The sequence below is a fragment of the Stegostoma tigrinum genome, chromosome 18, assembly GCF_030684315.1.
Source record: "Stegostoma tigrinum isolate sSteTig4 chromosome 18, sSteTig4.hap1, whole genome shotgun sequence".
Classification (NCBI taxonomy): domain Eukaryota; kingdom Metazoa; phylum Chordata; class Chondrichthyes; order Orectolobiformes; family Stegostomatidae; genus Stegostoma; species Stegostoma tigrinum.
In genome coordinates this window covers 15,413,848-15,428,478 of record NC_081371.1, presented here as the reverse complement: position 1 = coordinate 15,428,478, position 14,631 = coordinate 15,413,848, and the positions used below count along the sequence as shown (strand labels likewise).

Genomic DNA, 14,631 nt, shown 5'->3' with positions numbered 1-14,631 from the left:
TGCTAAATTGCAACATTAATTTAGTCATTGCTGTACGCTTCTCAACACAACAGCGCCAGCAAACCGATAATTGAATCCGCAATTGGACACCGACATCCGCGTTTCGTGGTAACATGTCAAGGTTATGCTTTGGGAAGGGTATTATTATGGAATGGTGGCCACTTGTTTTGTAATAGTGATTATGAACGAATAACGCAGCGCTGTCACTAAGCCAGCCGGTGAGCTCCAGTTGCACACATGTTCTGAGCAGATTGTCTTAGCATGTGGCAGAATTAGGAGCATTTATCACTTATCTCCCCACCACAAATCTACATAGCTGAGCCCGGTAATAGGTACACCTTGAGTTGCAATTGTTACATCTTCCTGACAAATGTCTGATCAAACGATTCTTAGGTTTGTGCAAATGATTTGTCTGCCTTAAGCATAAGGTTCTGAGGACATCACGATTTCTCGCCTTTTGAGTACTATTTATGAATTCGAGAAGCTAGTTGCTAAAGATGGGGCCCTAGGTAACACTGAAACTTAGAAACTATTGTAAAAAACAGTTGAAACTGACTGCAAAATGACAATTTCGTCACAAGCTGAAAATTCTACTGCATCAGCACTTTTTCTCCTTTGAGGTTGCTTCATTGCAATTAATAGCCAATTCCTCTCGTTTATTCAGCGTGATGTCACCCACATGTCTGGAAGCAGATGGCTGCTAAATTGTAGCGATTTTTGGGAATTCCGTGTGAAAAAAAACTGGATTTCGAATATGATCTGTTAGCGTCGTGAACATAAATGGATTCGTGTCGTATGTTGCACTGAAAGATCAAAAGAAAAATACACAGGCATAATTCAAATCAGCTTTTAGCCTCTTCGGGTATTATTTCCTTTACTGGTCCAGTTTACAGGTCACACGTAGTCAACACAGAGGATAGATTGATCATTAACACCTGTTAACTTGAACAAGCCCAGTAACTCTTCTTAGCAAAACGAACAATCCTTAATTAAAAGTCCGCTAGCACACTTCAGCTGCAAAAACAGCTAATGTGTACTTGTTTCGGTCGCGGTTGCATCACTGTTTTCATATGAATTTCGTTTATTGTGAGGGTGTCATGCACATTTAGTTTATTTTTGAAGTAACATTTATACAGGCCGATTAGAAATTGATTTGCTTCAGTTCCACGGCAGGTTGACATCAATACGGTGGTTGAATTGAAATTGGTATTTGACCCCTGCAGCGAGGTTGTGGGCCATTCGGCCATCGGGTCCACAGCCACCCTCTGAAGAGCATCCCACCCATACCCCTACCTTATAACGCTACATTTCCCATGGTTAATTCACGTGGCCTACACATCCTTGGACATTATGGTCAATCCACCTAACCTGCACATTTTTGGTACACACGGCGGAGTCGAAGCCAGATCCCTGTGCGCTAAGAGATACCATCTTCCACCCCAATCAGATCACGTAATTCAGGACAGATTCTGTTGAATGCAAGTTCTTCGGAAACGGCTTTGTCCGTGCTTCTGTGAAAACCTGCTTGTTTTCAAAACACTAAAACGCAGTTGAGCAATCTGAGGAATTTGTGTCTTGTGGAATGTAAAAACAAAGCCCTTTCTCAGGGCGAATTGGAATTTGTAAAACCTGAACCGCCCACACAATTGACAAATAATAATAAAAGTAAATAGATAAACGATAATGTTATATTTGATGTCATTTATTTCGTGGATAAACAAGTGCTTAATTTTCGCCAACTGAAGCTGCTTGTAAAATCGCGTCCCCGTGGTCTGCATGAGAAAGAAAAAAGGTTTTAACAATAATCCTGGGATGCCCACGTTGTTGGTACCTTAGTTTCACGGTGGTTTTGTCTGAGAATCTAATTATCACGTGGTTTTTTTCCCGGGGGAGGGGGGGGGGGGTAAGGAAAACGACCAAAAATTGGTTGGGGGTAGTGGTACAAAAATGTTCAAGGTGAAAACAGTATGAAATGATATGAATGTAAGTGGCCGGGCCAGATTCAGGGAAATATTAAACTAGTTAGTAGTCAGGCAGGGGCATATGTTAGTTCAAAATCAGATTCAGCTGAAAGCCAACGACAAAGCTCGGAGTGTATTGTTGGAATGCAACACTGGAGGATCAATTTGGATCTCTTCTCCAGTAGTATCCATATGGATGAAAAGAGACGAAGCAGGTTTGAACGAGTCACGGGCTCTTTGAATGTTACATTCTTCGTCGGATGTGCAGCAAGAATTGCTGGGATCTCTTTTCAATTTGCCCTCTCGCTAAAAGAAAAGATGGTGTGATACGGGTTAATCGAATGATGACATTTTTAAGGGAACACTAATATTTGGTTGTTGGTGCGTCGGGGTGAACATAGAACAAAGCGTCTTCAATAAAGTGTGGTTTGAGAAAGTTAGACAACTGTGACTTTATAAAATTTTCAAATTGGCCGAATTTGAGAGCAAGGGCCGGCTGTGTGTGGATATTTCCTCGTCAGCATCAATAGCAATTGCAGCATAGGTTAAGGTAGCTCGTTCTGAAATGGCCGACTTAATTATAAAAATAGACTGTGGCTGCAGAAATTTAACAGAATAGGTAAATAGAAACAGAACAAAAGTCATTTGATTTTCATAGTACTGAAATACGTTTATCTTCACCCATTGCAGACGTATTTTAACTATTCTGCCTAATGTCTGCGTTGATATTTTCAATATTATCTAAAAAATATTTTAAATTCTTCCCCTCAATCGTAATTTAACGCTCCCAGATACTGTTTTACCACAACATTGAATGCTCCTTTACCCTAAACGAAATGGTCTTTCTCTCACTAACGTGCTGTGAATGCAACGCACTCAAATTGGTAGCTCAGGCCCCTCTTCCATTAAACCGCTATTATGCTTGATCTTTTGATGGGGGGAGTTAACACAACGTTCAGCTGCTCCTCATTATTACCAATTAAACGACTGGAGCACGATCACATGCTTTAAGCCCTGCTCTCGGTGAATATTAGCCAAAGGGAATGTACATTATTGGAAAGTCTGACGCTGGCGTCTGTTGACGGTGCCTCACAGTACGAGATTGCGGGAGAAGAAAACAAGAGTTTGAACACTAAAACATTTAGGTGCGTCTGCCACAATACATGTTGATAGTGACAAGAAACATTGCCAATTACCTCTGCGTTAGTAGCATCGCTAGCAGCATTAAGACGACGCACTTCATGTCTGGCAACTTTTTGTGCCCCAGTTTCCTAATCTATGGAATGCCCATTAGTGTCCGAAAGCAGTTTTTAAGCTGCCAGAGTAGTTTAACTAGAAGCACTTCAATTACAAAGCATTGACAAAAGAGTCTACTTATTGCTGGTTATTTGCACTTGCATTAACGCATTGTACATAGGGGCAGTGCCATTCCAAGTCGTACGATGTGATGCTGTCACGTCGTCGGTTAATAGGCTACTCACATACAGTTTTGTACCTCGGGACATCTGCACTTGCTGTGTTTGAAACCCATTGCCTTTTATTGATGGGAACAAAGTGGTACCTCTCTCCCCTCCTGGAAACGCGGGCTTTAACGTCGCACATGTCCCGCCTCATATAGACGAAGTAATAAGCGGACCGTAAATGCACATCGGAATAACAGGCCAATAACTTCTGCCATGAGAGTACAGCAGTGAGGGTTTTGTACAGACCAGCCAGAAAGTGGCACACACTGACCTCCTTTACTTGTGTCAGCGGTGCCAGGTTTGGCTTTATACTTATTTTCCTCTTCATAATTTCACATTTGCAGACCTTGGAGTATGAGAGTAGTTTTAAAACCCACCGACGAAAACAAAAATCAGCAATTAGTTTTATATTGATTAGAATTGCATGCAACATACTGTAAACCAATGTTATACGAAATTGGCGTGTCTTGTTACAATACCAACAAATCGCGAATCACAAGCACTTACTTGAATTTTCAGCAATTTGTCAAAAAGTCACAAATAGCGACGTCAATGCCAACTGTAGACGATGTACGTACTGTGATGTGAAATGTCCACAAATTATTGCACGGAGTCCGTGTGGACTTTTCAGTTAAGGTTTTTATTTGCTTCTAGAGTGGACCTTACAATCTGACCCTGTCTCTCTCTATTAAATGTATTCCTTTAGTACCAAAAGAACTGGCGATTCATGGGCCTGTTGGCGCATCACCTTTACGGTACATTTGCAAGCCGTTTCTCATATTTGTCCACAAGGGATGAAAAACGCAAAAAAAAAATACATTAGATCGCAGAAGCAATTGCCCGAACGTTTCACTGATTTCAACTGTACATTTCATTAGCGCTGCGCACCAAAGTGATTTTTATGACTTTTAAGTCTCCCTCTTTCAGCTGGGAACCGCTTTCCCTGTGTGAAACCTTGACAAAGGCGATGTGTGTAAATACTCATTGCTGCCTTTGATTCTGTTTAAGCAATATATCCTGCTCAACGAAGAAACGCAAGCACCTTCCTCGTCGCCATGGAGTCCCAATAATGTACATAACAACAATGTATCATTTCCTAATTCGAGGGAATTACTGGCAGAATAGGAGGACCCACAGGTAATAGATTACATTCTCGTGTCTTTGCAGAAATGCTTTATTTTTCGACCAGTGTCTCTGGCTGAAATCAAACTGTTCATCTTGTGTGGACAGATCAGATGCTGATTGTGAAACGGATGTTGCCTGCATGGTGATATCCTGAATCAAGCATATCACAGTGAATTAACAGCTTCCATTGAAACCTCAATCAAGGACAAATATTGCAGCAAATTCCAAGGATTCTTGACGCCATCTTCTTCTTAAAGAAGCAAATATAATCCTTTCGGCCAAGCAGATAAACAGGAAAAAATGGGAATGGAAAGCTATGGTGGTAGGTGAAGTGAAAGGGGACAATAGAAAGTTTGTGAAAAGCACAAGCGCTCGTATAGATCAGATGGGCCGAATAGCCTTTACTTCGTGCTATCATGGATTTGAGATTTTTGGTGATTGCAGCATAGATAGTGTCAATAACGCAAACGAATTACCCTCGATGGTTAATCTGCGAATAAATCCGTCATAATTCAAAATATCAGGTCACAAACCTGAATCATGGTGGTCTTGTCTTATTTTTGTAACACTTGTTTTAAAAATCTTGGCATCGTTAGTTAAGAAAGGAATGCATTCTTTCTGACATATTTGGACATGCTGTTTCGGCAAGTTAATATTTAAATTTCAGCGTGTTTTCATTCCCATTAATATGAGTCCAATGTACCATTCAGCATTTGTGGTGATTTCGAACAAAACAACTGCAAATGTCTACATTTAGATTTGAACTCATCTTGTAAACCCTAAAGCATCACCTTAGCTCGGATTTACGACAGTGTAGTCAACAGGCATTTCAACAGATTTGAATGATAAATTAAATAAATGATAATTAATGCATCTCTTGAGGGAAGTAAGGTAGGCTACTTTTCTGTATCTCACGGTTTTGTTCACAGTGTGTCTAACGCCGACAGAAGTGACAAAAACACAGATTCTGCACTTACATTTTGACCCCAAATATTGTCTGGGACACATCAAATAACCTTAATTACGACTCTTTTTTTTGAAAAGGCCATTTTGTCAATTTCTGATTGTGTTAGTCTGCAGTATCAACAAGCACCTCGCCCCATTGGTAGACCCTTATGAAACATGTTCCAATCTATAAGAGACAACGAATGGTTTAAGTTAGTCACTTCTCCGCAGCGAAATCCAACTGTTCTCTCAGGACCTTGTAACAAAATTAAATAAACTGTCAAGTATTCAGAGCGCGATGGCAGGTTGCTACATTATTTTGTTATTTCACAACATTAATTATCAAAGGCTGACGCGTTGTGGCGACTTTTACCTGGTGGGGCCTGGAAGCAGACATACAGTCTGTCCCAAACTCAAATACATTGTAATCTAAAATAAAACTAGAAAATGCACTATAAGTCCAGTCACACGCTGAAAAGCTGAGTGTAGCATTGTGTGCAAACGTGGACCTGAGCCCAATCTCAAATGGCTATGCATTAGCACTTGGTTCTGTATTGTTCTTCAGTGTTGTTTTTAAAAGACATTTCTACACTGCATGAAGGTTGTACACGCTTTATTTACAGAAAGATAACCACTCACAGCACAATTCCAAACATGAGAGTGCTAACTATTTCCGCGTGGATGCCGGGATAAACTGACATTGCTTCCCTTATCTCCGGCCAACGCTAACATAGTGAAAGTTCATTTCCATAGCGCTGAACCGCTGAGTTTAAACACAGACGGCGGGCAGTCCCTCTCACGGTAATACTTGCTGACGAATAATTTGTGGTTTAGGTTAGAAATGCAGAATCGAACGTTAAATCTTGTCACACTTTATGAACGAGATGATTAATAAAAAAAACTGCAATTTATCGCGATATAAAATGCAACTTAAATCCACTTATTGCATCTGTGATTATGGTTAGATTCTGTTCTGATCATTAAACTATGCCGATTTTTTGTTTCTAAAATACAGCAACTACCCGGGGAGGGGGAATAAAGTGTCCAGTCAATCAGGTCCTTGAAACATTCTTTCCTAGGAACAGACACACCATCTCTTGTTGTTCCGGGCAAGTCTATTAGAAAATACAAATTGGAAATACAGAAGCGAGTTTGCTACAATGACGGCCTCGACTTTTCTGCTATCGGATTTTTAATTGTGACAAACAATGGTATTGGCCATGACTGTTTCGGGGAATACTTCAATATTTGACTCGTCTCCCTATAGACAGGTGGAGATTTTAATAGTATCTTCGGCAGATCGATGACAACGCGGGTACTACGGTAGGGAGGACAACAGAGGGAATGATGCTTTCTTAAAACACGCAGATCCTCGATCTCAGCAACGACACCGGAACTATATAGGTTTTAAAAGAAAAAAGCAAGGAAACGTCAGATTTCAATTTGGGGTGCTGAACTGAACTGAACGATTTCCCACAATTGCTTCATTTATCGCCGGGTCCCAGACTCTCTTTAAAATCTTCAGATCAAACGTGCGGTACTGCCCTTGTGCCAGACCGCAGAAAGCGCACAGTATTAGTGAAGCTGCATTTATAAAGGCATCGCAATATTTACAAAGAAGCCCGGAACATTAGGCACAACTGACATCTCAATATAACATGGCTGTTTATTCTATCATGCTGCTTCATGTCACCAATTAAGACCACAAACAGCACAAATGACTAATAGCCTCGCACACTGCTCCGACAGGAGTCCACAATATCTGGTGATGATTTCCTCGCTAGGAATGTGTAAACGTTCGGGATATATCACGTTGCCCTGGCACTTATGGGCACTTCACCCACTGCCAACCTCCCTCGCACCGCCCCCCCACCAACCTTCCTGCCAGTATGCTCCCACCGCGCGAAAAGCTGGAAGCCAAGTCTCCTGGCAGCTCCTCTCTCGAATGCACAATTCCTCTGTGAGTTGGGAGAACTACCCCCTGTGTTGGTATGGTCTGATTTGGGAGCAGATGGACATTCATTGCACAGTTCAGCACAGAGTTCGACCACAATTATACCTTCCCATCCCACTCCCACCCTACGGCTATGATCTAAAGTTGGATAATCTCGTTACACCAGAATGATGTTTTACACCGTCCTCTGAAAAAATGGTACAAACACTGGTTGAAAAAAAAGAGTCCAAACGACCAGCCACCTCCTTTCCGTCCTATTTCACATCTTCGCTCTCTTCGTCGCTATCTTTCATTGTGATACCTTGGAGGCCTCCACCATCGGACACCGATGCTGTGGCTTCTTCAACTGTCAAACGGGTGTGGATGGTTTCATATGCTTTACAGTTCAATGTCCCTTCTAAAACTCCTTGCAGCCGGAAGTCCCTGTACGATTTCTGAAGCAAGAAAACACAATTTTAAATTCCATATTGGCGATCACCATATTGGCGTTTTAAGATGCTTTAGAATCTGCAGCCTACAAAATATACCTAGGTGATATATAGTTAGCAAAGAGACAAGATCTTCCACAGTCCAACGATGTGCAGGTTAGGGTGGATTGCCATGCTAAATTGCCCATAGCGTCCAGGGATGTGTAGGCTACGTGGATTAGCCATGGAAATGTGGGGTTACTCGGATAGGGTAGGGATGGGATGCTTTACGGAGGGTCGGTGTAAACTTGATGGGTCGAATGGCCCGCTTCTACACTTTAGGGACTTTATGATTCTATCTATTTCCGCTGATTTGTTATACCGTACGATCCGGGGTCAACAGATGATTATATTGTTGTTTGAGAGTTGTTGTATGCAATTTGGCTTCTACATTTGCTACATTACCAAGGTTAATGCACTCCCAAACTGTATCTCACATAAATATTAAGGTATTAAAATTTATTTTACATAATTTAAAATGTCAAAATAAATTACTTTCATTTTCATATTTTCAGTGCAATTATACAGTTATTGTGTTAAAGGGACCTCAGCACAATTAATTTATTTAGTTTGGTATGTCAATCTAAATGCTTTGTACCATAATTGGAACCTACATGCCAAATACCACAGGGAACAGGGCCAGTATTTGGTCACAATGATATCTAATCTGGGCACTGCCATGACAATGTCAGGACCAATGCTGAAGGGAGGCGGTGCATCGAAAACATCTCCGCTGGTTCCAAATATAATAGATACACTTAGGGCGGCAGTAAGACATTTTCAGAGTCAAATCGCTGCAAATTCTTAGCACTGTGCTGCTGGCAAGAATTCCTAGTCAATTTCTCACAGCACTGACCAATTTCAGAATTTCAATCAGGAGAGATAAGGAGTGGGTGTGATGAAAATGAGTGAGAGCCGAGATGTGGGACGGAATGATAGAGATAGGAAGCTGGAATGGATTCAGGTGGAAATGTGAGGTTGTGAGATGGATGAGAGAGAGGGAGACAGAGAGGACGGAAGTGGAGCAAAGAGACAGAGACAAGCAATAGGGAATGATAAAGGGTGAATAGTGCAGATCAGAAGCAGGGTGGGAGACAGGCAAAAAGAGCAGGAGAGAAAGGATGCTTACAAAATGCAGTGAGAAATCTTTTCTAGTGTCGCCACTCTGGCGTCAACTAAAGACAAGGAAAAATAAACTGAAGCGTAGAACATAAAGGCAGAAAAATGAAGAAATCGAAAAAAAAGTTCAACTTTACAATCCTTCTTGTTAAGGGCTGGGTCATGGGCCATGGGCTTGGGGGGCAGGTCTCCGTTGGAATGGAAGCCAACATCCTTTAGACCCACTTTGTCCCCAACAACGCCTTTGCCATTATAAGTGCTCAACAGCCCTGGCCAATGCAGACCCGACCGATGCTGCCGGGTACAACGCCAGCCCAAGCTTGACCCCCAAGCCACCTGGTCGATCCAGCCGCTGCTGATGCCTTGAGGGTCTTTTCCCGGGCCCTAACCCGGTACCGCCGCCACCTCCATTAATCCTTCAATGGACGCAGATGCAATCGGGAACCCTGACTCCCCTCTGCTGCACCAGCCATGGGTCGGTGCTAGGATCGCCTTGACAACGCAGAAGCAGCCGGGAAGCCAAACAGTCTCCGACACGCTGGGAATACACATGACTTGAGTTCTTCACCAAGAGATAAACACAACTTTTTAACAAGACAGCAAAAGAAAGGAGAAAATAAACGAAAAGCAGACGGAGGGGCCGAAACCCAGGCCACCATCATCTTACTAGGTGTGAGAGGAGGGGTGGGGAAGGGGCAAAGGCTAGGAGAGCATGAAAGAGGTGGCAGACACACTAAGACAGAATTGCAAACGGGTGAGAGGGCGGAAAAGAGAGAGGACTGGAAAAGTGTGGGTTTATGAGCGGTTGGGTCGAAAATGGAAAAGAAGAGATAGTGGGACAAGGAAGACAGGACGAGAGAGAGACAGGAGATAATTCAGGAGGGGATAAGGAGGATGTAACCGGGTATGAGTTAAGTATCCGTTTTTGAGAAGTGACACCAACAAATTAAAAATCACATTGAAGATAGAATCAAAAGCTTCCTTTATAATAAGCAGATTAGTTCAGTAAATTCTGGCCTAGCAATGTTCCTTCTTTCACTCCTCAGCTGTGTCATATGCAACTTTAATAGATTTTCGAACTACTTTTCTTGATCAAATGATTAGCTGGCTGACAGCAGTTGGTCAGTATCACGTGAAGTGGTCTCAACTTTCCACATTGCATGAAGTTGAAAACAGTGGTCACCTCAGTGTCAGTGCATGCTGGGAGGAAGACAAGAATTCTCACAGAACGTTGGATTAAACAGAAATAACCAACGTGTATACAAGAAGAGATATTGGCAGAGTGATAATGTCATTGGACTAATAATCCAGAGATTAGGCTAATAAAGACTGAGGGGTAATTTGTTCAAATCTTAACCATGGAATTTGTTGGAATTGAAACTTAATCAATAAAATCTGATTTATATAAAGTCATTCTCAGTAATGATGACCATGAAACTATTACTAATAGTTGTAAAGCAAAATTGCTTCACTAATATTCTTTCGGGAAGGAATTGCCATTATAGCATTAGAGCACAGTTAATCATCTGTGGTGGTGGATATTGTACAGGATGGTCCAATTAGTTTTTTTTTCCCAAATATATCTAATAAAACAGATTGTAGACAACAGAAGACATGAAAAGTGGAGGGAATATGGCTCAAAGGTGACCAGAAACTTTAAGCCTTCATCATCCAATTTAATGTTCACCACGATTCTGCAGAGAGAAGCTGGGGAGTGGGAAATTGGCATACAATTCCATCTTCTGTTTTCTTCTGATCTGTCAACTTCCTAATCAGGTAAATAACTTACCTTCAATTCCACAACGTTAAAACATTCAATCAGATTAGCCAGGCATAAGCTACTGTTAACATTATTACAGCAGACCACACACTTTGGGGAGAATTATGGAAGCCCACCAGAGTCAGATAGGTCCAGAATTTCTTCCCCATCACCTCACCATACAGTCTACTTACAGCTGTTGACTGTCCTATAGTAAGTCTTATCCCCTACTCCATTCAGAAAGGTGGTCTAGTATCTGTGGTCATTTGTATTCTACAAGCTTTTAAAAATGCTGAGAGTCTACCCTTTCTCTCTCTCTCTCTTGCGCTCTCCCTAATCTGCATTAACAGTCTGCAGCTTTCTCTCTGCTGATAGGTTCCCAATGATGGAGGGCCAACAGGAAGCCTATCCATTGTCTGTAATTGTCTAAACCAACAAAAATTGCATGTTACACCCAAATTGTCAAACCTGGAAGTGACTCTGAAATCAGAGCCCAGCCACAAAACAAAATTATTCCCACGCACCATTATATCACTGCATTTTACAAGTCTACAAGATCGTATCTTAATCTTGAAAAGAAGGTGTTGTCTCTGTCCTCCCCTTATACAAGTACAGATCTGATCCTGACTTTAATCCTGATCATTAATGATTCACTGAGTTTGCCTTTTGAATAGTCGTTACTTTACTTCCAAATAAAACCTGTCTGACAAATCTCTATTCTCTTAGAAAGCATGCAATATTACAATGTCAAGTATGTTGGAACACCTCATTGCATGAGATGCAGATAATGTCATCGAGACGAAGGTGACCTTTGCCTCTTTTTACAAACTAATTGGAATTTGTCAGTTATTTGTTATGTCAGGGTAACACCTTTAAATGTTTCCATGTGCCCTTTTGAGAAATCAGGGAAAAGCTGTTTATACCTTGACTATTTTTATGAGCGTCTTCAACTGGTAGAGATGGAGTTGCAGATCCAAACGGTCTGTCAGCCAGACACAGATGACTTTCATTGAGCTGGTGTACCATTGCTGCAGGAAGAAAACAAAATTTCTGCAGCCACATTATGAATCCAAAAGTACATTTGCTTTTCTTTAAGACACGATGATTAACCTTGTGCAAATCATAAACAGGGTGTAGCCCAATCATTGGCTATTTACTCATGGGCTTCTCATTTTAAACCACATGGAAAATAATTTGTCAACAAATTAAAAATTGTGTTCAGAAGATCAGTCCTCTTGATTTTTAGTGAAAAGTATCTGAAGGTCAGGCTGGTTGACTTACTTCAAGATAAGTCAGACTCAAAGGAAGAAAAACATGCATAAACTTTATTCAACATAAATAAACAAATGCAGATTTAAATCTGACTTCGATACCACTTTTACCTGATTTTTTTAAAATATTGCTCAATTAAGCCAACTCACCATATGACCAAATCCAATATGACCAACGGGAAAGACAGAACCATTTTAGGTTGACAGCATCTTTCAGCTTTGGTGGCTAAGTATGTTGAGGTAGCATATACTCGCCTACTCACTTTGAGCAAGTGTAATACTCAACATACAAATGTAGTAAATTTAGGCAGTACGCAATTTAAAATCAAAATACAATCTTTTAACTTTGCCATTATAGACATTTTTTTTTTGCAGTTAGGGAGGTGGTGGCATGTCACTGGACTGGAAATGCCAAATCCCAGGTTAACGTTCTGGAGACCTGGCAGACGGTAAAATGTGAATTCAATTAAAAAAAATTGAATTAAGAAAAGAAAGCTTATCTTACAGTGACCAAGTAACCATTGCTGATTGTCACAAAATCCCATCTGGTTCACTTATGTCATTTAGGGAAGGAAATCGGCCATCTTTACCTGCTCTGGCCTATATATGATTTAAGACGCACAACAATGCAGTTGAATCTTCATCTCACTCTGGGCAATTAACGATGTGCAGTAAATGTGACACCCTCATCCCACAAATCAATAATTTCAGCTAGTTTCACAGGTCAATGCAAAAAGGCCAGCATACCACTCTACATCTGACTTGTCTAAGCTTTTACCCATTGTAAGATATTATGCTATAATTCAGAAAACAACAAATAGGAATAAAGATAATTTGGATGAAAGGATCAGTATTTATTTGTGCTCATATTACGTAAAAAGTATAATTCCCTTTTAAACATTGCATCACTAAATTAGTCAAAGGTTTACAATATTTTTCAACCTATTATCATAACCATGACATGTAGCCATCTTAGGATATAATAGAATGTTGGTTGTGAGTTTCATGCAAATTTTAAACACAAAACATATGACTATATTGACCCTACTTGGGCTATGAGCAAACCGTCATTGTTAAAAAACAGTATTTCAGTATTGTAGATTCAACATACAATGCCTTGCTGAATTTCCCATCTTAGTTACTTTACCATGGGGAGATACACAATGCAAGCCAAGTGCTCCCTCACAGACAAGGAAGCAAAATCATAGGGCTGTCCTTGATAAGGCTGTTACTGTATACCCATCTGCCTGTATCTATTGGTTAAGGCATTAGGTGACAGTGCAAGGAGGAGAAGCTTAATCTTTAGTCTATGCACCACTTTGAAAAAAATCAACAATTTTAGAAATCTGAGAAGCTCAGATTTTCACACAATGCATTATGTTTACAAGTGGTCCTCAATATCACTCCTGAATGACGCACTGTCATTTTAAAGTTATATGCCCTTATCCTGTACTCCCTCACATTTGTCCATTTTGTAGTACCATCAAAAAACAAGTCTGACTTGGATTTAATAAAAACAAACTGGTCTTTAAGCACCTGCATAGATCATTGAATTCTGAGGGAATTTCAGAAACACATGTCCATAAGGAAACATGGAATATAAAACGGCTATTAGGATCATCAAACCTGTTCTTAATTAAGAGATAATGGGAACTGCAGATGCTGGAGAATTCCAACATAATAAAATGTGAGGCTGGATGAACACAGCAGGCCAAGCAGCATCTCAGGAGCACAAAAGCTGAAGTTTCGGGCCTAGACCCTTCATCAGAGAGGGTTCTTAATTAAGACTATTTGCAGAATACTATCAGTGATTACACTTCTCTTGAAGTCTCTAGAACTCAGATCCAGTACTGCAGCAATATTGAGTCAAGTCTAGATAAAGTTTCTCCCCCACACTTGGAGGTAAAGAGCTACTAGGCTTAGGAATGGTTCTGTCATTTCATTATGACTGGGGTCAGGCCATGCTCCTGCCCAACCATTCTCATTGGCAATGCAGTTTTAGCAGATTACACAATCGATCGAGAGTTCTGACAGTCAGTTCAGCAGACTGCACAAATAGGGTGAATTTAGCACTGTGTATATTCATTGAATCCCAATAACTGCATAACAAAAGGACTAAGATCTTGATTTTAAACTTTAAATCTGCGAGTATGAATGCATAAGAAGATGTTTCCAGTTTCACTACAGTTTCAGATTCAACAAAGATGAGGGGCAGAATTTAATGCCCTTCCTCCTATTGAGTGTGGTGGGGGGATGCGGGGGTGGAGGGTCATTTGTTTAGTCAGGTGAATGGGGACTCTGCTGTCTTCCCTCTTCCACCCTGATTCCATCTGTGACAGGAAGGCTCATAGACGGCTTTTCTGCCCTGTTGTCAATTGAAACCATCAAACTATGGGCTGGACAGGGGTGGGGGCTCACGAGGAGCCAACCCTCTGTCCTGTTACCTGGGATCCAGTCATCACCTGAGGGCTCAGATGTACTGGCAGTGGCCACTGCCTCCCTGTTGGTGCTATTGTTCAACGTGACTGCTGACCTCTGATCCAGGCAGGTAGGACACCTGCACCCCT

The 14,631-nt window shown here is 41.1% G+C and overlaps 1 protein-coding gene across 17 annotated transcripts in view; it reads right to left on the bottom strand.

The window, feature by feature from the left end:
* Positions 1-6,092: 6,092 nt before the first annotated feature.
* The window catches only part of cadps2 (Ca++-dependent secretion activator 2), a 607,285-nt gene continuing 598,746 nt past the window's right edge, over positions 6,093-14,631 (bottom strand). For all 17 annotated transcript variants that reach the window (XM_059652338.1, XM_059652341.1, XM_059652344.1 and 14 more), the window contains 2 exons: positions 11,717-11,821; positions 6,093-7,882 (listed from right to left, as the gene is read on the bottom strand). In XM_059652338.1, coding sequence (XP_059508321.1) covers positions 7,703-7,882; positions 11,717-11,821 — 285 coding nt within the window. In that variant the 3' untranslated portion in view covers positions 6,093-7,702. The remainder of the gene's footprint in view (positions 7,883-11,716; positions 11,822-14,631) is intronic.